The sequence below is a fragment of the Balaenoptera ricei genome, chromosome 16 (genome assembly GCF_028023285.1).
Source record: "Balaenoptera ricei isolate mBalRic1 chromosome 16, mBalRic1.hap2, whole genome shotgun sequence".
Lineage (NCBI taxonomy): Eukaryota > Metazoa > Chordata > Mammalia > Artiodactyla > Balaenopteridae > Balaenoptera > Balaenoptera ricei.
In genome coordinates, this window is record NC_082654.1 from 10,136,209 (window position 1) to 10,160,359 (window position 24,151).

Here is a 24,151-nt window from a genome sequence, read left to right on the forward strand (position 1 = left end):
TGCATATCACGGGAGAAAAGTGATCCCTGTGGCTTGTCCTGCCTTGCTGGGTCCTGCCGGGCCCAGCCGGCTGGGAATGGGCCCAGCCCACCCCAGAGGCTCCCCGCCCCCTCTGACTTCAGGGAGACCTCTCCCAGGGGCCATTCTGATCGAGCTGCTCGCTAAAGACCCCTCGGGCTAGGAATCTGTGCCTTCGCCTGAACAGGATTTCAGCGCTGGCCGGGCCTGAACTTGCTGAGGCCCGGGCTGCCAGATCAAACCCATTCAAATGAGGAGGCCCATCTGTTTCCCAGTATACAGCTGCTGTCCCTTCATTTGCAAATGGCTGGGATGCTGCTGGAGGGGGGACCAGTCTGGGGACACATCTGCAGGCTCCGAACGGGTGTTGGAACTGGGGTCCTGCTGAGAGTAGAAAGGCCGAGCCCTTTAAGTAAACTTGCTGAACAATACCCCCAAAAGGTCCTGGGTGGCAGAACCCGAGGCAGCCTTGCCCTCAAGAAGTAACTCTTCACCTCCCTCTCCTCGTCCCGCTTCCCATTTTTTTCCCCTTTCGTTTGCCGCTGGGGCCGCTTTAAAAATATTCATGTATTCAGAACGTACTCACTGAGGGAGGGGCTGGGGAAAATGTGCAATAGGATTTGGACATTGATCTAGGATTTGGGCATTGATCTAGGATTTGGACATTGATCTGACCTTTATGGGACTTAGAGGGCAAATGTATCCACTGGAGTTGGCACCATTTATGTCAGTAACGGGGCCATGTGAGCCACAGGTAACACTAAGGTGGAAAGGCGACCGCCCCTGAAAACTTGCTTCTGAATGTAGTCAGACTGCTGGCTTTGGAGCATGCTCTCTGGAACGCAGGCCAACCACCCCACTCACTGGAGCCCAGGTCCTCAAGCTAGTGGCCTCTGGGTCTGGCGTTCAGGGGTTTTCATGGCCTGCTGTCGGGTTGCGGTGAGTCATCCCTGAGCCCAGCTGGGATCCTCTTTTCTAGGGAGTTCTTTGGGGGTTACCGTGCCCCCCATACAAATACCAGTTATCTCAAATTTGTTGGATGGATGAATAGTAAATGGTATTTTAATAAGTCACAGGCTACTTCCCTTACAGAAGTAATCAAACAGGTGTTGTACATGGCTGTTGATGACGACGACTCTCACAAGATCCTTGGATGTTTAGTTCCATTTGGGAACATTCCAGAAATCCCCACTTTGGTAACTTACATATATATGATGTGGCAGATTTGTTCATTTGAAAGAAAACCCCTTTTTAAAATCAGACAAATTCAAATTGAGGTTCCCATGTGATTGGAAAAATGTAATCTGCTGATCAGTTAATATATTACTCAGCCATAAAAAGGAACAAAATTGGGTCATTTGTGGAGACGTGGACGGATCTAGAGACTGTCATACAGAGTGAAGTAAGTCAGGAAGAGAAAAACAAATACCGTATATTAACGCATATGTGTAGAACCTAGAAAAATGGTACAGATGAACCGGTTTGCAGGGCAGAAATAGAGACACAGATGTAGAGAACAAACGTATGGACACCAAGGGGGGAAAGCCGCGGCGGGGTGGGGTGGTGGTGGGATGAATTGGGTGATTGGGATTGACATGTATACACTGATGTATGTAAAACTGATGACTAATAAGGACCTGCTGTATAAAAAAATAAATAAAATTCAGAAATTCAAAAAAAAAAAAGTATCAAGCTACAGCCCACAGGCGGGGTAGGCAGGCAGGGCACCCCTGCCGGCGTGGAGGCTTCTCTTAGGTGTGCCCCCCACTTTACAAAAGCCTTCCCAGGCAGCCTCTGGTTTTGTCCCCGTGGTGACCTTGACCTAGCCTGGAGGTAGCCTATTCTACAGACCAGGACTCTGAGGCTCAGGGAGGAGAAGGGGCCGCCCGGGTTGACAGGGTTCATCACTGCCGCAGCAGGTCTCAAGCTTGTCCTTAGACACTGGAGCTGAACTTCTCACAAGGCGGCCCTTGGGCCAGCAGCATCAGCATTCCCCGGGAACTTGTGGGAAATCCAGAATCTCAGACCCCACCTCAGGCCTCCTGACCTAGAAACTTTGGAAGGGGGGCCCTGGAAGCTGTGTCTGGGTGATCTTTATGCAAAGTAAAGGCTGAGAAGCAGAGCCCCCCTCCTCCCCCTGCCCCCCCCCCCCAAGCTCTCAATTGGAGTGGGTGGGTGGAGGCAGACTGTATTCTGCTGGGAATATACTAGTTGGATAAACAAAGACCTGATGAATTGGAGATGGGAGCCATGCAGTCTGTCTTAATGGGAATCAGAGGAGTTTTCACAGAGGAGATGATATTTGAGCTGGGCTTTGAAGGCTGAATAGGAGTTTGCCACACAGAGTATCGGGACAGGGGATGCAGGTAGAGGGAACAGTGCCCATGTGAACAGACAAGCCTAGGGTGTGAGAGAGAGGGTAGAGCGGGATCTGGGGCCAGGAGCACCCAAGGCCTTAGTGTGGGTGATGTTCTTTGGGTTTTACCCTGTCAAAGTGTGGAGTGGTCTGTGCCTTTTTTTTTTTTTTTTTTTTTAAAGTAGTGGTAAGATTTGCTTTTCAGAAGATTGCTGTAGTGGCTCATGAAGGACACAGGGGACGGCCCACGGGTGATGGGTTGGGGGGTGTTGCAGAGGTCTTTCGGAGAGATGGTAGAGGCCTGGAATAGTGGGCCCGTGGACCCGAAAGCCGCCCTTGCTTTCTTTCCAGAGCTGTTGCAGAGACAAACTGAATAGGGGAGGAGATGTGGGGACTGACGAGATGAGAGGCGAGAGGGAGCAGAGGTGCTTTAGGGTGGGTTTGGAGCTTGAGTTGATGCCACGTGGTGACTCCATTCAGCAAGAGGCCAGAGGAGGAAGACGAGGCTGAAGGTCATCTGCCTGTTTTAGATACGACCTCTGTAGACATCCAGGTAATGTGTTCCCTCGGGCAGGTGGAAATGTGAACCTGCAAGCAGGGACTTGAGTGGCATTGCCATGTAGGGGTGGGAAAAGCTGCAGAGATGGAGGAGATCAGAATGCAGGGAAAAGGACCAGAGGAGCCGGGGGTGGAATTCAGAGCGTATCCACAGGTATGCGGGGCGCGGAGGGGATTCCCAGAAGGGCAGGAAGGTCTCATGCACGTTCCTGTTCTTGAGAACACATGTGCACACGCGTGCACGCACACACACACACGCCAGCAGGAAACAGCATGCCGCTGTAGGTAAATAGGCACTAAACTGTGTGTTAGGGGCTCTCCCTTTTCTATCATCCCCAGCCTTCCACGTTGAGAAGACCTGGTCAGGGGCGTTTCCTCCTGTCACGGTTAGCCAACTGCAGCCCCGGAATAAGGCTTTCAGCCACAAGTTCTTCCCCACGGCGGGTACTTTTGAGTGCTCGCTGAGTGTTGGGCATTGTGCTTGGTGCTTTCCGAGCACTGTCTCAGTTATGGTTGTTCCTGGTTTGCAGGGGAAGAACGATGAAGTGATTAGAAAGCCGAGGGCCCTGTCCTGGGTCACACAACTTCTAAGTGGCAGAGTTGAGACTCAGGCCTGTTCTAAGTCTGGTCTTTTAACATCCCCAGCCTGTCCTTGCCTTTTCTGAAGAGTCACCAGGGAGGGGACAGAAGTGAGGCTTAACGCTAAGGTGCCACAGGGAACAGCTCCAGGAATTGAAGGAGCGTCGGATGAGGAAGGTGGCCTCCCGCTCTGTACAGTGAGGAGGGCTGCCTGGGGTCAAGGGCTGCCACAAGGACTTGGGGACAAAACTGTTTTGGGGGGCAGAGGATTCGTTTTTCAGGACCGGAGATGATGACGTTTGTTCATTCCACAGGCGATGCCTCTGCAAGCCCACTCTTGACCTTAAAGAGGGTGCTGATAAAGCTCAGGCAGATCCCGTTCGTTCCTTAATTCCTTTACCTCCTCGTGACGCCCCCATCCCCGTTCCCCCCTTTTCCCTTCCTGGTTGTGGTGATACAGGGAGTGCAAAACCTTCTGCTGAGAAAAAGAGACAGATTTTCCAGTGGTCTCAGTCAGGCGGCAGGGCCAGCTTTTTGATGATGTGGTTTTCCCTAGAGCAGCATGCCCTAGGAAGCCTAGATTTCGAGAAGGGCCAGCCCCCTCCGCTGTGTCTAGCAAGGGTGTTTCTGGAAGGCAGGCTCAGGGCCTGGATGACCAGGTGACTGAGCACATAGGCTCACTGTATATCCGACCTGGGGCAGGGGAGCTACTTTGACACAACTCTTAGTGCCAGTTTCTGCTTCCTGGGCATTAGATACCCTGATGGCTTATCTCTCTGGGAAATGATTTTTGAACAAAGGGCTCAATTTTGAAGTTCTTGCTCAAGCAAAGCCGCCGATATCTAGGGATTTTTTACAGATGGTTCTGTTCGATACCCTCATCCTGGTGGTCCAGTGGGAATTTTGCTCTCCCGAGCGTGAGTTCGATGCACGCGTTGTGACCAGGAGAAAACCTCTTTTGTGTCCCTCTTGCTCCCTTTTGGAGGACACTATAATTAATAGCCTAAAACCTTGGATCAAAAGAAGATGGGATGCTGACAAAATACGGGGTGAATATTTCTGCGTTTTGGGTCCGAATATTGGGCGATAATGGTGACTCACTCTTAAATGGGTACTTTCTTGGGCACTTTACTATTTCCACATTTTTATTTTCTCTTAGGTAGCAACATCATTTCTTTTCAAACTTGGAGAGCTGTTCACCATGTTTCTCGAAGACAGACCTAAATTATATGAGGGGTGTGCCTAAATATATAATTTTTAATGGTTACCATATTGGAAGCATTAGCCATTATCCCATCTGATCACAAGGAATGTGAGCCAGGCTAGAGTTTCTGGAACAGTCAAGCTACTGTGGCAGAGACAGCTATTAGTGGTTGTTCTGGCCCCCGTGATACCGCCAAGGAGAGTTTTAAGTCCTGACGTGAGTCTGCAAGACACCCCGACAAAGGGTTGGAAGAGAAAACTGCAGCCTGTTTACTTATCTGTGTTCCAGTGCTTTGAATTCTTTGAGGCCCCCATTTTTATGTTGGCAGTATTTCTTGAGGTAGAGAACTTTCATCTTTATATTGTGCAGAGTATTTGTCTCTCCCTTCCCCCCTTAAGGAACAAGTAGTACCCAGGCCTTATAAGGCCTCTGTTTGAGGTCCGGATTTTGTCTTCTGCAAGCCTGTTCTCGTAAAGGAGAAGCTTCGAGCCTGTCTGAGCTGAAAACAGCCAGCTCTGCTGCTGCCATCTGGGTGTCTGCGGAGCCCCCGTGCTAGGGCACGCGAGGGTGGTCATTTCTGACTTGATTGCAGGGACACCAGGACCTTTCAATCTTTCTACGGCTAAGTTTTGATGCCACCTAGATGGAAACTGTGCCATAGAAAAGTGTGGGCTTCGCTCTTCCAAAGCCCCTGTGCTCTAAGACATCATGGATTACGGAAAAGTAATGCGATATAGATGTCTGTCTGTCCAGACTGCCTCCGTTCCGGCTGGTAGAAAGTACTTTGGCAGTGCTGTGTATGTGAGGGATTCTGTATTCTGTTCCTACGGACAGGAAATGGGGGATTGGCCAGTTGAAACTTCTTACCAGGACCGGAGTGTGGCCGCTACGGGCCATCGTGAAGACCAGGAGGGCGAGTCTGAAACAGACACTTACCTGCTCTGTGCCCTGTGACATTGCGGTGACATGTGCAGCTGCCTCCTGTGTATTTCTTCTGTCAAGACAGTGGCAGCCCCACAGCAGTGATATTTATTCCTCTCGTGCAAGGTGGCAGAATGTCGGGAGGGCACCAGGAAACCAAGGCTGCTTTACTACTCTTGCCCCGCATGCTGGTGTTGTAGTTCCCGGGGAGGCCTGCGACCCATACCCCCTAGCAGGATGCCCCTTTCCCTTTCTCTTCCTTCCCTCCTCTCCTGCTGAGGGGTCTGTTTAGGGATTTCTGTCTCCATTTCTTCCCCTTCCTGGAGGAATGTCTTTAGGGCTTGGAGACCCCTGACTTTCTCAGGCGGAGAGACCTCAGGGGGGGATGCATTCCAGGGGTGACCCCCCTGCATCCTTGAAGCTGGGGCTCCCATTTCTTAGCTGTGATCATCTTGACCTCTGAAAAGACACTGGTCCCTAGGAAACCCCAGAAAAGGCTGAATTTGTGTAGTTAGTTGTCCCCTTGGCATATGCGGCTTTTTTCTTCCTTAACAGTTTAAATCTGTCATCCATTCTCCACGAAATGATTGGACAGGGCAAGACGTGGGTTTCCCATCTGTTCTCTGTTTGCGTTTGGGCGCCATTTCAAAAACCACACGGGAAAAGCTTATAGGCAAACATTATAAAAAGTGACAGTCTGAAGTGCTGCTGTGGCTGGTACGGCAGCATCGAGTGTTACCTGAAATAGCTCCCTGTTCCGAATTCTCTCCTGCTTCAATTGTCTCAAGACGGCCTCCCGATGACACCAGGGAAGAATTCAGCTGGTCGTGTGCAGCGACGTCCCAGAAACCACAGCCTTTTCTGACTTTTACAAGACTTCCCCCTCCCTGGGCTCTGCTCACCCCCAGCAAGGATTGGTTTCCCTGTGTCGATTTCCTGTGACGTACAGCTGGTGACATCAGCGTGATGTCACACCTCTGCCCTGATCCACTGCGGGACGTGGGGTGTCAGGCAGCCCTCGCCTCAATCTTCTCTTCCCAGTTGGAGGCCCCTCAGTTCTACATTCCAGTAGCTCCCAAGGCATCCCGGCTTCAGAGTTTCTTAGGGGTGGGAAGGAGATGCAGCTCCGGGCAGGAATCCCGCACCAACCGTATGCAGTGGCGGCTGTTAGTCACACCATTCACTTTTTGATGAGTTGTAGAGATGCCCGTCTCTCATTTTTTAATATCAGAGGAGTCCATTTATTGGAAAGCAGCTGTGTGATAAGATGCCACTGGTGCTTCTCAAGTGTTTGAAACTTGTGGGGAGAAAGTTCAGATTGATGCAACCAGAGATCCGCACAGCCCAGCTGTACCCGCCGGTCGTGTGGCCTCAGCAAGTAGAAACACGTGCCTTTTCGTCCTCCCAGAAAGTAAACTCAGCGCCTTGTTTGTTTAACACTTTTAGGTACAGAGACGAAGAATGTCCAGCACTGGTGTGTGCACTCCAGCCTTCTTGCTTCTTTGTGGATTGTAATTTATATTATGAAAGATACGAGGAAACATTTTCTGTCCGTGGAAGCCTCTGAAAGCGCAGTTGGTGCGTAGCAAAGTGGCTTCTGGAGGCTTCTCCTCCTTGTGTTTTGGTGAGAACAGATGGGGGAAGTGTTGGGCTGTGTGCTCTGCGTGGATTTCTCCACTCCTGTCTGTAAGAAAGAGTAAAAAGTCTGCTGCAGTACCAGAAAAAATAAACGCAGGAAATATTAATACTGCTATAAAAGGTATCGTTTAAATCTCTCAGGGAATACTTTGCCCCATGTCAACCATCATGTTTTATAGAGCAGGCCTTGCAGCTTGGTGGACTCAAGGGGAGGCACTGACCTGTGACAGCGGGAGGTGATCACATCACAGTCAGAGGGGTGGGTAGGGTACCGCAGATGCAGCATCAGCCATGTCAGAGGGAACCGGCCTGTTGTCTCCACGGAGCAAAGTGAGGTCAGTACCACTGTGGAGGTGTCCGCAGAGCACTCGGGAGCACGTGGCAGGGAGTCACCTGGAGGACAGCAGCACAGAAGAGAAACCAAGCCCCAGTGGCCGCGTGGGAGGGGCGGGGACAGAGCTGCCTCCACTGAGCCAGGGGTTTGGGTCTCGGGCTAAGTGTCCGTGTCCTGGGATGTCTTTGATGCAGGAACCTGCGAGCTGGGCCACGGGAGCCGCTGGGTGGCCTGGGATGGGCGTGTCGTTCTGCCCCTCACCCCCACCATGTGCCCCACTGGTCTTCCCTGACTTTTTATCCCCAACCTCTTCTCCCTTCTTCCCCCCTTTCTATTCACTCTCCCATCCTCCCTAAGTTGCGCTTGAAGTCCTAGATTACGCAGGAGTATTGCTGGGTTCTGCTGGGGTTCCCCAAAGACGCCACAGACCCCCATATGAGCCTGTTGTGAAATAATCAGCTGGGGAGGGAAGCAGCACACACTTTCAGAATTTCCCACCGGTAGTAGTTACTGGTTTCAGACCTTGAAGGTGGATGGCTTAATGTTATGAATGAACACTGTTATCTTATTGATGCATTTTGGGGAATTATTTTACTATCCTTGAAGCTTATCATCTAATTGGAAAACTGGGTGACAGTTTTGACCTGGTTTTCCTGGAAATTAAAACCACTCTTAGTATCTCAAGTCACCTTACCAGTCCTTTTGACCTGGGAGCCCATCATTAGTAACATCATTCTGTATCCATGGCGATACAAATCCAAGGAGTCTCTCTGACGATCCTCCGAAAAGAGTGGTGCTCGAGATCGTGGTAGTGTCTGCAGCCTTGAAGAACGACGGAGATGGTGACCGTCATGGGCCCAACAAGGTATAGTTGGAAGGTCAGGTTCATATTGAATGGCTTGTTGGATTCTCAAGATAATATCCTGTTTTGGGGGCATTCTTGCTTCTCAGTAGATGAGGAAGCTGAGGCCGAGAGGTTAAGCAGGAGCAGAGTGGACTTGGAACTCAGGGCTTCGTCCTTTTCCCATGCAGGCAGCACGCATTTAACCAGCATCTCCTGTGTGTCCACCCTGAACAGGACGTGGTCCTTACCGCCCCGTGTTACCTCCTTCTACAGCAGCAGGTGGTGGTGTCTTTTTGGTGATGTTGGTCCAGCATCTCAGATACTCCTGGTTTCAGCAAGACTTTGTGGTTTACCCATTTCAGATGGAGGAAAGGCTTCTCAGTCAAAATGCTTTCCTTTAAAAATGGAGAAATCATAATTCCACCTTTGTCCAGAGAGAAATTTTTCTGCATCATAATTGCAAGTGTCTTGCTTTTTTTTTTTTTTTTTTTTTTTTTAAAAAAAAAAAACAGTATTAGAGCTTTCCAATGCCTCCATGAAATAGGGACAATGCTTCCCCTTATCCGAGGGCCAGGACAGAACAGGTTGGCCATACGGGTCCTGGGCTCTCCTTTAAGGGAGGAAAGTGTTGCTGCTTCTGACCAGCTGCTTCCTTGCTCAGTCATCTCTTGTTGACCAGTTCTGGCTCAGAGGAAAGCAAATTCCACAACATTCTTGGTAACTTGCTGATCATACAATGCGGTTGTAATAAATATCGATGATTTTATGACCCAGGCTAAGCCACTGTCAATTCATTCTAACATTGTGGGTGCTGTTTCTGTAATCAGTTGTTGGAGACTCAGGACCCAAATGACATCTGATCCTGGCCTTGACTAGCTGTGAAAGGGGTGGGCCAGGTGGCCTTTGGGGGCCCGTCATTTCGGATATTGACTGGCCCTGACTCTGGGAGGTGGGAGATGCTCTGAGATTATGGGCCAAACTGATTTCTTTGTTCTTCTCCATTTCCCCTCTTACCCGCATTGCTGTTCAGGATCCAGAGTTCAAAACATTGTTATCAGTCCCTGAATTCAGCAGCATTATGACTTAGCCTTGGGAGGCCTCATCTGAGGACCTTCCAACTAAGTTCCCAGCAACATCTTTTAAGCATTGCTTTGCCCTTCACTTCTCTCTAGAGAAGACTTCTCTGACCATCCTATACAACAGAGGTTGGTGAATTTGCTGTAAAGGGCGAGACTGTAAATATTTTAGGTTCTGCAGGCCATTAGGTCTCTGTTTCGACTACTCAGCTCTGCCAGTGTCACATCACAGCAGCCCCAGACAATATGTAAGCATGGCTGTGCGCCTATAAAACTTTGTTTACAAAAACAGACGATGGCTGGGTTTGGCCCGGGAGCTGTGGTTTGCCAGCTCCTGCTTTGCAGCCCAGAGCCTCCATCTCTGGGTGTGCCACTAACCTGCTGAATTCTTCTCCCTGACACTTAGGACCACCCTACATACTTTATAGTTTTGTAGATGTTGTATTTATTGTCTATCACCCCACTGTAATTAATATCCCATAAGTGCAAGGACTGTTTTTGTTTCCTGTTGCTTCTTGAGCATCCAGAATAAAAAAAAGCATGGCCCATAGTAGGTGTTCAATAAATAATTGTTGAATGAGAAAAACAAACTTTTGAAATGTAACCTGCTTGTCAGTTGGGGCTTTCTGCCCTTGTTTTGGGGTGTGTTTTTCCATGTTAAATATGACTTTTATTTTCTTCTCTTGGTTGTGGTTACCTCTTTATGTTCCCATCCTGTTCAACGTCTGGGCCCTTCTTGGCGTGGATGCCTCGGTGGGGTTAGGGCTGCCCCTTTGGGGGGACCTGGCCCTCCATGTTGGCTGGCGGTGGTGTTGGGGAGAAGGATTTCTAGAACCAGATGCGTGCAGCTCCTGGGATACAGGGACTGAAATGTGAAGTAACTTTCTTTCAATCTTATGTGGGAGATTCGTCCAGACCACATTCAAAAGGACAAAACAATTGCCTTGTGACGCTGCCCAGCTTTGGAACCGTCCCAGAGCTGGGAAGCTTTGTGTTATGCTGGGCCTGGGACTCCGGGTACCATTCATAGTTCTCACTGTGAAGGATGAAAGCCGATTCATGGACCCTCGTGGGTCCCGGCTGGCAGCTCTGGCTGTTCTTAAAGATGCATGGCTCCTTGTCGCTCCTTTCGCGGAGGCTGGGTCCTGCCAGGTCCCATCTTGCCCTGCATGTTTGGGGACTGTGACCCTGTTGGAAGTAGTCACCTTCCATGTGTTTGCCTGGGGCAGGGGAGGGGCTCACAGAGAGCCACGAGACCTCGGCCCTCGCTTCAGGAGCTTGTCATCTCCTCTGGGGACAGGACAAGTCCATCAGGAATGTGGTCCATCCCCAGGAGCTGGTGAAGAGGGGAGACCCGCTTCACTCTGGGCCAGGGTGGCTGGTGGCACACTCTCACCCGGGAGGGCACGAGGGATTTGGGCCTTGAAGGACAGGTTGGTGTTCGTGTGGAGGCAAGGGAGGAAGGAACAGCCCTAAAGGAGACAAAGGCAGAGGGCTGAGGAGGCTGAAACCCAGGGTGTGCGGCGGGGGCTTGTGGGCAGGGAGCGGTCCAGCTTTTCGAATGGAGCAACTGGCCTGCAGCCTTCAGCAGCTTCATTTCAGGATCCATTTAAGTGTAATGGGGACCGCCTCTTGGCTCCCTGGGGGCATTTTTCTCTTTTCTGTTTTGCCGTTAATGCCTCCAGGCTATTATCATTTTAAGAGAAAGCAGTGTATCCCAGCTCACCCAGCACAGAATTAAGTCTCCAGACCAGCCGTGTTCTGATCTGAGCTGGAGAGTCTGAGGTACCTCTTTTTAAGAAGCTCAGATTTGTGACAACAGGCAGAGTCAGCACAAATAAACGGGGGTGTGTGTGTGTGTGCGTGCGTGTGTGTGTACACAGCCGTGCAGTCATGTGGAATGAAACCATTGGTAAAGCACACGTTCTCACAGATTAAAAACGCCACAATGATAGACTTTCCGGGGGGTTACAGTGTAAGCAGGCTTTGGATTGATAATCGACTTAAGAGTTTTCTTGGATAGTGTCTTTCCAAGTTGGGTTTGGGGTTTGTGTTTAACGCTCTACAGTTTGTGGAAACCCAGTGGGGCAGCTTTTGCCGGGCGCTTCCTCTGGTTGGTTTTGGATGCTCCTCTTCTCCTTGGCGAGGGCAGCTTCTGGGGGTGCACGGAGAAGCAGACACCCCTGGGGCCATTTGCAAAGCATGAACTGCCTCTCCCGGGCGTCAAGGGGCCTCCACTGACCTTTGTTGGACGTTCTCTCCTTTCCCTCTTTCCCATCTGTCTCCGTCTTCTCTCTCCCACCTTTCTGCAGAGCCATCAACCAAATACCAAATCTCCCAACCAGAAGTTTACGTGGCTGCGCCCCGGGAATCGCTAGAGTTGCGCTGCCTGTTGCGAGATGCCGCCATGATCAGTTGGACTAAGGATGGGGTACACTTGGGGCCCAACAATAGGACAGTGCTAATTGGGGAGTACTTGCAGATAAAAGGTGCCACGCCTAGAGACTCCGGCCTCTATGCTTGTACTGCTGCTAGGAATGTAGACAGTGAGACTGTCTACTTCATGGTCAATGTCACAGGTGAGTTGGCCTGCCAGCCGCTGCTCTCTCTCTTCTCTGTAGCCATTCTTCTGGGTAAAGTGTTATTGGACAAGTGAAATCATAGTGGGATCTGCTAATTGGATGCCAGGCACAGAACTTCACGGTTTGTGATTGATCTGTTTTTGAAGTTCTTCTACGGGACCTGGTATATCAGAGAGGCTGGTCGTTAAAAATGACAGGATTCTCATGTGCACAGTAACATTTTTCTTTTAAGACAGCACACTTTCCTATAAGTAAAAACACATCTTTTTTTTTTACCCCCATACCACCGGCATCCTTGGCATTTAGAACATAGAATTGAAATTTGGATGCTGAAGATTTCTGCTTCCTTTTGTTAAAATTTGAGTTTCTCTCCTTGACTTTTCTTCCATGTGGTGAGGAGGGACTGCACAGGGCCCCTTTTGCAGCCAAGTTTAAAGTTCCGCTTTCAGAATATTAGTAAACGGTCAGAAGGCCACACGGGGGCTAAGTTTTTCTAGCGACTAATTCCTTTCTTGAAGGAGACCCCGAGTGCTGAAAGGTTGTGTTGGAAAGAATCTTTGGATATTACACAATCAGTAAGTTCTTTGGGGACTCGAGTACCATTTGAAGCTTAAAATCCAGTTTCAGTATATCCAATTTTATAGCATGTTTAAATAATGTGAAAGCAAAAAACGTTGAGAATCATAATATAGACGAACCATCATCATGGAGTGAAAATTTAAGCCATGAAAACCATCTTAACTAAACATGGTCTCAGACTTCTTGCCTGGGTTCCTGGGTTGTTGAATCCCCTTTCCAGAAAGACGAAGTTGTAGATGATTGCAACCTTTGGCTTTGCAAAAACACAACCATGGATATGTTCTTTTGAATACAGATGCCATCTCATCCGGAGATGATGAGGACGACACAGATGGCTCGGAGGATTTTGTCAGTGAGAACAGTAACAGCAAGAGTAAGTAACTGCTGTCTCCGAAGGTCCCCGAGAGAGGAGAGCTCGGTGGGAAGTCCTGACTCTAAGCTGTCTCCCTGTCGACTGTTCGGGATGCTTGTTGCCTGCCGTCCCCACCTCTCTCCGCTGTGTCTACTCTCTTGACTCTCAAATCTGAGAATAAACCAGTGTTACTGTACACCCTTCTCTACTGTCTGTTCTTTCTTATTGTGTCAGTAGCCACTTTCTTTTGAAAGCAGTTACGACTTTTCTTTCCTTGGTTTTCCTTTTTCCTCTGGCTTCTCACTATTTGGAGATGTAAAGCCAGTAGAGCCATGTAACATCCTGGTCTTCTTCATAACCGTCGACGGTGCTTGGCTTGTCCCAGTGGTTCTCCACGGGGGGTGATTCTCCTCCTTCCCCCTCCCCAGGGGGACACTGGGCAATGTTTGGTTGTCTCAGCACAGGAAGGGGGGGATGCTAGTGGTTTTGAAGAGGCCAGGGATGCTGCTAATAAACATCTTTACAATGTACAGGGCAGCCCCGTAACAAAGAATTATCTGGTCCAAAATGTTGATAGTGCCAAGGTTGAGAAACCATGGCCTTGGGAAACATCATTGCTTGCCGAGCAGAAGTAAGGGAAGTGTGTCTTACGTTGCAGATAGAAAAGGGGGGCAACAAACGCTGTTTGCGCATTTAAAGGCAGTTAAAGCACTGCTGTAACTGACACTAGGAGGCCTTTTCATGGTGAGTGAGAATGTGGCCTCTCAGAGCTGGGCAGCCTCGGTTCAAATGCTGCTCCACCACTGCTGAGTTGGGTAACCTTGGGCAAGTAATTTAACTTTTGTGCCTCAGTTTCTTTATCTGTAAAATGGGAATAATCACAGTATCTTTTGGGGTTACGAGGATTAGTGAGTTCATATTTGTACATTGCTCAGAAAAATATTTGTGAGTGTTTATTCAATAAAGAAGATCAAATATAGCAAGTTGTATTTTCCAATAACATGGTTGGAATATTTCCAAAGTGATTTTGCACTGGTCACTGGCATTCCTTGCTTAGATGTTGTATTCTACGTTTTCTCAAAAGGATATTACTTTAATAACTTTAAACAAGGCCTAAATAATAAGATAATTCGTTATTAAAATAGACCCAGGGCTTTTTCAAGGAAGAAGAGAAAATCCATGTTGTCCGGCACCTGGGATAATGTTTTGCTTTAGTGGGGAACTGCATTTGTCTCTTGAGTCTCCTAGCAGCTTAGGCAAAAAGGGAGGTATCTGGGCTTATATAGTTTTCACTCTTTGGCAAGAGAAAGCTTGCGGCCTGGACCACTCGCGTCAGCGTCACTGAAGAACTTACTAGGAATGAAAATTCTCGGGGCCCACCCCGGACCCGCTGAATTAGAAACTTTGGGAGTGATTCTGATGCACAGTAAGCGTGAGCACCACTGGCTTAGGGACTCGCACACGCACATCTGCTTCCAGAAGGAGTTTATCGTTAGCGATCTCGTTGGTAAAACAGTGGGTAATAAGGCGAGTGAAAGTGTCTTCCGCTGTGATTTGTACCAGCCTTCCAATGAGGTCGTTATTATCATTGCGATTTAGTAATAAAACGCTGGTACGTTACAACATGCCACTCACTTCTTATTAGTTCTTTGGCTCTGGCAGGAGAATCAGTGACCCTGACAGTGATGAAAAGGGTCTGCTCTGGGCCGACTCTGGGCTGGCTGCTGGTTCGTTCAGTCAGTGCCCCCAGGGACCAGATAAGGTGGAGAAAGGAGTTGTTTGTTTGTGTTTTATTCATTGGGAATGTGTGATTCAGTGAGCCAAAAGCAGCGCTGCAGTTCAGTCAGAGGCCTGTGGCATGTCTAATCCCAGCGCCCCTCTGCCAGTACTCAGGGTGATGACGGGGGTGAAGGGAAGATGCTCGCACAGTTGTTTACGGCTCTAAAGTGGTACCCGCACGTGGGAGCCATTGCTGTTGACTGGGACATCAGAATCAGCGCGGTTCTATGGGCATGCCTGGGAACTGCGTTGTTCTGGTGATCAGTCCCCTGCCTAATAGCATGTTACCCGGAATATGCAGGAAGTTATAAAATGTAACAGCAGGGTAGGCTGAATGAACTGAATCTCTCTCTGATGACTCTCTTTTCATCCTGAATACTAGTCCTGACTGCTCGGTGCCCAGGTAGGGCCAGGTAGTAGTAGAGTGTTGCATTTAAGAAACGCCAGCCCACGTTGAGTGAATTGCCGTGCCTTCACCTTGCAACCTGGGTTCTTTGTAATTAGCTCTCGAATGACACCAACTCTGCCCCGAAGTGGGTGCTCTGCAGTGATTAAGGGCTGGTGTTAGCTGTACCAGGCAGATACTGCTGTCGGGAATTGCCTCTGTTTGGTGCCTGTGAAACATTAGATGCGATTTAAAGTGATAGCAGTTCTTAGCTGGCTGCTTGGCCTCTGCCATCTGTTAGTGTGATTAGGCCGGTCTGATTCACAGGTGCAGCCTGGGGCGTCTGAGATTAAGCAGCTGTGGCCTGTGTGGACAGAGGAATGCCATGGCCGGGGTAATTGGCAAGGCGGGGAAGGGGATGTTGCCATTAAGACAATTTTTTGCCACCTCGAGTGTCAAATGCCTGACCTGATTAATAGGGAAAATTGTAGAAGCACCGAATTCTTTGCATTTTCAGCCACCTGGAAACCACTCATGTGTCCAAATTGATTCCTTCGGTGCCTTCTGATTGCCTGGAGATGCCACTGGGGTGTGTTTGAAAGTTCCCCTTCAGTGAAGTTAACAAATGATGCTCCGGCAACCCTGTGCTGACAGTGATATTTCTGAGCTTCTCTGAGAAGGGTTTTTCTCTTTTAGGATTGGTCTATGTTACTTCTCCATCAAGTGACTCCAAAAATAGATTGTAGGTTACTCTCATTGCTGGTATTCTTGTTTATCTAATTTTGTCAGTTAACTCTCAGAAGGCAAGCTTATCTGCCTGCTGGAGTTCTTCTTAGATTCTGTACAGAGTACAAAAAGTATGGTAGTCAAATATAATGGCAAAAAGAACAGTCAAAAACTGAGGCAGGATTGTTGCATCTTGGCCGTGAAACTGGTATCCGTTAACCTCCAGGTCCGATTTGATTTTTATAGGAGTGTACTGCAGTGTTCAGGTTGATCTGAACCCTTACCTCATCCTGCGAGACCCAGCTCAAAAGTGGGCTCCTCTGTAGAGGATTTCCTTGTTTACACTGGGCTATTGAGTGGCTTTGACTGTTGTTCACGGGTTCTGTCGTATCACAGGTAGTGTACATTGTATCACGTGTAGTGTCACGTAGTATCTCAGACCCGCCTTTTCCGGTAGATTGCTTCTGGAGGGTAAGGACTATCCTGGACGTTGAATGAATATTTTGTGGAACTACCGTCCTCACGTATATCTTGTACGGATCCCATTAAAAACAGAGCAGCGTTCAGGTTTGGTTTGTACATTAAGAGAATAAGCCGGTGTTTCTCAAAGAGTATCCCTTGGAACCCTAGTTCAGCATAATTCTCTGCCAAAAATGAGTTGTAGTTTGAAATGAATTTGGAAAATACCTCATACTGTGACCTTTCTTGAAGACTTACAGTGTCTATCAGCCTATTACAAGCTCTGAGAAGTTCTGTAGTAAAACATCTGTTTCTTTTTGTCCTTTCCCAGGGTTTTCCAAACTTATTGACCATAAGACCCTTTTCAAAATATAGCATCTATTAACATCCTGCTGCACGTGCTTTGAAAATCCCTGCAATGGGCTGATTTGGTTGATCTGACTCCCCCTCCCCCCCTTTAAGTCAAGTTCTTCCATCACAGATGTGAAGGGCATTCTCCGGTCATACTTTAGCAGCTGACTAGCTGATGACCTCACGCTTGACCAGTGCTAGACGTTTCCCTGAGTGGAACAACCTTGTGATGTCACTACAAGGCTGGCTACCAGGAAATGATGCTGCTGCATATGCCCTTTGGTGAGAGAGACTTTCTCCGGACAGAAAGTTGTGATTTCAAATGCTAATTTTTGAAATGCATCCAGGTTGAGGATTTTGAAAAGGTTCAGGCTTTGTGCTTTAGCTTGAAAAAGCGTGACTTAACTGGTCCTTGCCTTCCCTAGGTACTAGGTATCTTAATGGGTCATCTGGCAGCAAATAAATAGACACGTCTGTCCGTTTTTTTCGAGGTACTTTTTATCACCTCCGGCTTGTGTTTAAGTGATTACTGTCTCTGGAGAACTTGAGACTGACTTCTTGGGAAGGGCATGAGTGACAGAAGGTTCAGGTTGGCTGCTTAACTAGAGGGAATTGATAGTAAGACAGCTGTATCAGGTGGAGTGGTTCTTTCTATTGAGTGAAGAGAGAGAAGGTAATTTTCTATTTTGGCTTTATTTTCGTTCAGACCTGCAGCTGCCCATCCTCCATATTAGGGAGAAAGGCAATTTTTTTTTTTTTTTTTTGTAAGCAACTGGGGAAAATGAAGGTTCTTGGCCTGAGATTCTGAACTTTCATTGATAGACCTGCCGACAGTAACAGTTTGCCGTCACCTTGGCTCTAATTGGGATTTTCCTTGGAAGAGATCGTATCTAAGTTGGTAAATGGTGGTTTCTTAGTTGTGTTGAAGTTTCCAGGAACTGAAGAAAACAAATTTTTAGAAAATGTACAAGCTGCCTAAAGGTTTTGAAACACCTTTGCGGTGAAAACCTCATTACAAGTTGGTTTGGGTGTTTTATCACAAAGGCCAGTGATGATGTCCCATCCATTCGGCCAGACTGAGTGTCTTGTCTTTCTCGGCCTCCCCTCTGGTCCAGCAGCATCACGGGCCACTAGCGGGTTCTCTTTTGAAGGCAGAGCCTGGGAACTCCCCCAAGCAACTGGTCTCCCAGTGGACTTAGGTGTTTCACACGTGGGTCACTTGCCTGGTTTGTTTTAGTGTATTTCTTATTGAATGCCTCGTTGGTCAGCAAGCTGTTGTTTTAATGAGATTTCTCAAATAAAGCCCCCCTGAGCCCCACAGTCACACCTTCACTGACATCTCCATATTTTGTTAGATTTGTTTTCTCTTTCTCTGTGCAAAACTGAAGACAGATGAACTGCAGTCTACTGCAAGGATGGGGTAGAGCTCTCAGAGACGTGCCTCCTTCCCTCATCAGGGGTCAAAGCATTGAAATGTCCTGATTAGTGATATTTTTAAAGGCACTAATTATAGACTTAAGACAGAGGCCTTAGTGAGGCTTTAGAGAGTTTGTGAGACTTAATCTAAGAGCTGAAACAGGCTGTTGTTTTTTTTTTTTTACATCAATAAAAATACAGTTGGCAGTCATCAGCGGCCACAGCTCACATAAATCTTGAACTTTTGACTTAATTACCATGGGAGAGTTCAAAGGGCAGCATGGAGTGGTTGAAAGAGCACTGCTCAGGGAGCTGGAGACTTGGGTCTAGGCTCAGCCCAGCCTCTGGCCATGTGACCTTGATCAAATCACTTAACCTTTCTGGATGACATTGATCACACCAGCCGTTGGGCCAGATGGTCACTGAGGTCCCTTTTGGTACAGTGGTAATTTGAGTCCGTGTTTTTCCTTTAAACCACGAGGCTGTATTCTCTCTATTTGGTTAGAGAGAGAGAGAGAGAGAGAGAGAGAGAGAGAGAAGACCATAAACCTTAGATGTCAGGGTGGGGATACGTAAGAGTTTTTGTGGGAGCCGGCTCAGCAGCCCATGTTTTCTCCCTAGGTTTAGGTTGCAGGGTCAAAATAAATCCTCTGATCCTATCATTTGTCGACAGAATCAATATCTGTGTAGAATATAGATAGATACCTGGAAAGAATGTTAGAACTGGGAGGGGCCTTATCAGAACATTCAATTCAGCTCCCTCATTTTATAGCTCAGGCTTTTAACAGTTGTCCATCTGGTCTGTCCATCCATCCATCCATCTGTTCAATAAACACTTGAGTGCCTGCTTCATAGTCTGAAGATGGCTCCAGCTGTACGCTCCAGGTGATCTACCCTTATTGGTCAGCAGACATCGAGAGGAATATATTTCAGTCTAGAAACACCCTGGGCATGGAAACAGACATAAGTAACCGAGAAAATGGTGGACCAGAGAAGGAATGATGAATCTTTATTGTGGGATGAAGGGGGGTTAAGAAAAGCTGTGTTGAGGGAACGTTGAGGGAAGTTTCTGTGGGGTTATAAATCTGCTTAACCAGCCACAAGTTAAGAGACTTCTGTTGTATTAAATCAAAATTCTACTTACTTGGTATTATTACTAATATACGGTATCTGTTTCAGTGTAGAAAATGATAATGAGTAAATACGCTAAACCTTGATGATGGGCTTGTATTTATTTATTTATTTTGGCTAGGTCTTAACTGTTTCCTTAACTTTCTCGTTATGAGTATTTAATGACTAGGAGAATGTCGTTCTTTTGCTACATACTACAGCAGAAGATTTGAGAGTGTCAGAGCAGAAGGGGCCATACCGATCATCTAGGTCAACTTATTTACTCCTGATTTAAGTATAATTCATGTTTTATGCCATCAGGGTTTATACCACAATTCCATCTCTATTAAATATATCCCTAAGATTATGTCAGGGAAGGTATACAAAGTGGATGCCGTACACCTCTTTCAAGCAACATGATGTGGCCTTGGCCATCCGTATTGAGCATCTACTGTGTGCTAGAGTCTTCTCTGCTTTTGTAGATCATTAATTTGTTAAGTGAGTTCCTCCTCCAAATGAAAGTTGTTAATGCTGTTCACAGCCTTGGGATAGAAGAGGCCTCATTAGGTAGAGGAGCTTTTTGGGAGCCTGGTCCCTGTTTCTCTCCAGCTGCATTGTAGTTTTTGGGGTGGGGACCCTGGCATTTCCATGTGTCCAGACTGCAAACATAGCAGGAAATACTGAAGACAGGAAGAGTTCGCAGAGGACATAGGCCATTGATGATGGAAACACAGCAGGGCTATTCCTACAGTGTAATTATTTTTCTGGACCTTCCAGATTCTTCAGGTTTTCCATAAAACTAGTTTATTTCAGAAAGAGCCATTGTAAAATAATAAAATAACTCCTCCCCTCCAGCATTATGTTCTTAAAAAAATTCGTGAGCTTGACATCTTAAAGGAAGGCCTCATCATGAAAGTACATCGTGCCTGTGTGATGTTAGCACCCAGAGTGGTGTTGGACACAGGGTTGGTGGTGACCCATCACTGCCACTCAGGGAACCTCGAAAACTTGGCCTGACAGCCCTTTTTGTTGAGCCAAGCTTTACCGTTATTCAGAGAAAGCGAATGTTGTGAATTCAGGTTTCCGGTGACAGTCATGTAGGTGATTGGCTTCTACTTTTTTGATTAGATTTCATGGCGCCTCACCCACCTGCGATCTCTGAGCCTTTAGATGAGAAACATGGTGCCCACAGACTTTATTTTTAAAAAATTTTTTTCTGGTTTCTTTTTTTTTTTTTTTAACATCTTTATTGGAGTATAATTGCTTTACAATGTTGTGTTAGTTTCTACTGTATAACAAAGTGAATCAGCTATAAGTATTCATATATCCCCATATCCCCTCCCTCCTGTGTCTCCCTCCCACCCTCCCTATCCCACCCCTCTAGGTGGTCACAAAGCACCGAGCTGATCTCCCCGTGCGATGCAGCTGCTTCCCACTAGCTATCTGTTTTACATTTGGTGGCGTATATATGTCAATGCTACTCTCTCACTTCATCCCAGCCTAACCTTCCCCCTTCATTGTGTCCTCAAGTCCATTCTCTACATCTGCGTCTTTATTCCTGTCCTGCTCCTAGGTTCATCTGAACCTTTCTTTTTTTTTTTTTTTTTTTTTTTTTTTTTAGATTCCATATATATGTGTTAGCCTACGGTATTTGTTTTTCTCTTTCTGACTTACTTCACTCTGTATGACAGACTCTAGGTCCATACACCTGACTACAAATAACTCAATTTCATTTCTTTTCATGGCTGAGTAATAGTCCATTGTATATATGTGCCACATCTTCTTTATCCGTTCATCTGTCGATGGACACTTAAGTTGCTTCCATGTCCTGGCTATTGTAAATAGTGCTGCAATGAACATTGTGGTACGTGACTCTTTTTGAATTAGCCCACAGACTTTAGATGAGAAGCATGGCTGTGTGTCTGTTTTGCACAAGCAGATTTTATAGGTGCAGTTTTGATGATTGAAATTTCACCCCAGGGAAGTGGCTACCTACCAGAAATTCCAACAAAATTCTTTCACCCTTGTCCTTAAATAATTCCTCAGGCTCCAAGATAAAGGTGCTGGTTGCCAGTGTGCTACTGCCACAGGCCATGACCGTACAGGCCCATGTGGTCTGGGGATCCCCATGTGGGTTGCAGGCTCACCAGCAGCGTAGCCCAGCGAGGGAGAAGCAGCGCAACGTTCCTAGTTGCTAACGCTCAGTCCTGCTTTTCAACATAGGGAACGTGGAAATCATGCCTGTTGGTACGTAAGCACATGTCTGTTGATTTCTTTGTATATAAAAATGAAAAGACATTCCACAGGATCAGGGCAGCTGTAATTGACGGTATCCGAAAGAGCTACTACATTAATATTTAGCTAATTCGTATGAATAGGCTATTGTGTTTACTTAAACAGATAACATGAATGCAGACACCTGACAGCATGAGGTATGCTTTTCATTTAGGTCAGATTTGTAAAAGTCTTTGTGTAGCGACAAAGCTCATTATTTATTTTGTGCTCTCAATGCTTTCTTTTTCAGTGGCTGTGGAGGGATTTTTCTAAGTAGAAGCTTTTAAAATGAAAGATGATTGAAATTGTTTCAGTATATGCCAGGCCCTGGGAGACTTGTGATAAATAGGAATCGAGTACTCCCTGGGGAACCCTCAGAAGAATAGGTGTGTTTATGGGCATTTGACACCCCAAGTCAAGTGGCTACCAAGTTGCCTACTCATTACACATGCAACTGGATTCAGAGGAAAGAAGGGCAGCTCTATTTTCTCCCCCGGCTCCCCTCCCGCCCTCCCCCTGGGCTTTCTGTTTCTGGTGCACATGACCGACAAGTTTTGCCTCACTTTGCTCTGCCTTGGCATCATGTCGATACCACCTATACCCCCACCACCTTGACACTTAGATAAGCAGAAGGATAAAGAAGATACAACATGTCCCTGTTAAGAAATCCCTGTTTCACCTTTATAGCAGGTTTCAAGAGCAAGGGTGAGTCAAAGAAGGGTAGGTGTTTTGGATGCAGTTTTTCCACTTTCTGATTCCACCATGACAGCCTGGCTGTTAAGTGAAGGGCATTGTTACCTCTCCAGGAATGATCTGTGTCATCCACAGAACAGAGGAGGAAACTTCTAAATCTGCATCGTAGACAAAGCCCCTTCCTACGCCCATTTTTGCGTCTGCTTTGTGGAGGGTGTGTGCTGTTGCTCAGTCTAACCCTTGTTAGAAATAAACACTTATGGATCAGTCTTCAAGAATTTTAGTGTTCTAGAATGTTCTAGGATGTTCAGGGCCCTGCTGATGGACGCTTTAGTGGGGGATACAGGGATTTTGGTTACCTGTTTGCTAAGACAGAATCACGCATGTGAAAAGTTAAATTGCTGTATAAGATTTCATTGGAAATCCTGGGCAGTAATAACGGAGGCAGTGTGCCTTCAGCCGAGGCTGTCTGTTCTGGACGCCAGTCCTGCACATCAAAGAGGTTAAAGGTATGGATTCCAATGCTTTGGAGAGTAGGTAGGGGAGACAGACAGTGGGCTCTGGAATCAAACTGCCTTGGTTCAAATCCTGTTTGCTCTTCTTCCTAGTTTTGTGGCTGTGGGCAGATTACTTCTCTGTGACTCAGTTTCCCCATCCCTAAACAGGGATTATAATTGAATTGTGTCAGGATTAATACAGTAAGCACGTGAGAGCTTTTGGGGCTTTGTCTGCAAATACGAAGCACCCAGTCAATAGTGGTCATGAGCCATTATTAGCAGGCTTGAAGAATTTATGGCAGTATTCCCAATTGATGCTGTGACTTTAATTTAGAAAAAATGTCCTTCCTGTGGTAATTGAAAAAGGTGTCTCCTCCTTTGAGTTTAAAAAATCACTAGTGTCCCTGTCTTTGAGGGCTACTTAGAGGGCACAACTTTAATGTTTAATTGGCAGCTTCCTATTAAGTTACCTGCTTAGACATGCTGGTAGAATTATGGCATTCACAACCACCATTGGAGAGGAAGGAAACCTTTGTTTTTTTTTTTTCATTTTAAAAATTAAAACATATTTTGTAACATGGCTTGTTGACTTGTCATATAAAGTGCTGGGAAATTAATGATGCCTCCCTGAATTATTTTACCCTACTGAGATAAGTTATACTATTGATTACCCTTTGAAGCACCAATGGATAAATTGATGTGGCTTTTGGGCACAACTTGTTTATGTGTATATGTGATCCTTTCATAGGTGTGGTGATCTAAAATGATATATTTGAGGGGGACTCAGCTGTTGTTACGGTGTGTGTTGTCACTGTGTGTCTAAAGTAGCATTTTAAAACATGATTCATAAATTTATATTCTGGCACTAAGAACAGGGAGAGAAGGTTCCCTGTTAATAGACATAAACTATAAACTATCAAGCAGCCCACCTCCAGGGACCTTCTGGGAGGCCAGCTGGATCAGACTTCAGAAAATGTTTCCCTAATGTAAATATTACCCAAAGATTTTGAAAGCGTCGGATCGTTCACATACAAAAGAAAATGATCTTACCTGTTAGGAGCTTAATGATGGAGATGAAGCTATCCATCTATGTACATTATAATGTCATTTTCCAAAACAGGAGCACCGTATTGGACCAACACAGAAAAGATGGAAAAACGGCTGCACGCCGTCCCAGCAGCCAACACTGTCAAGTTCCGCTGTCCAGCTGGGGGGAATCCAGCACCAACGATGAGGTGGCTGAAAAATGGGAAGGAATTTAAGCAGGAACATCGCATTGGCGGCTATAAGGTAGAATGAAGCTTTCAAAATATTCTATTTCTTAAATTTTTATTTCTTTATTTTTTTAAGTAGTCAAAAGTTAGCAGGAACTAGAAGGAATATTCTTTTTAAAAAAATCAGTAATCATCATAATTGATTG

At 46.9% G+C, this 24,151-nt stretch overlaps 1 protein-coding gene across 15 annotated transcripts in view; it reads left to right on the top strand.

Moving 5' to 3' along the window:
• FGFR2 (fibroblast growth factor receptor 2) overlaps window positions 1-24,151 on the top strand; it is a 102,149-nt gene that overhangs the window by 14,811 nt on the left and 63,187 nt on the right. For 7 of the 15 annotated variants that reach the window (XM_059900562.1, XM_059900563.1, XM_059900557.1 and 4 more), the window contains 3 exons: window positions 11,841-12,107; window positions 12,985-13,062; window positions 23,852-24,021. In XM_059900562.1, the coding sequence (XP_059756545.1) occupies window positions 11,841-12,107; window positions 12,985-13,062; window positions 23,852-24,021 (515 nt within the window). The remainder of the gene's footprint in view (window positions 1-11,840; window positions 12,108-12,984; window positions 13,063-23,851; window positions 24,022-24,151) is intronic. The other 8 variants (XM_059900568.1, XM_059900569.1, XM_059900564.1 and 5 more) reach the window with 2 other exon arrangements.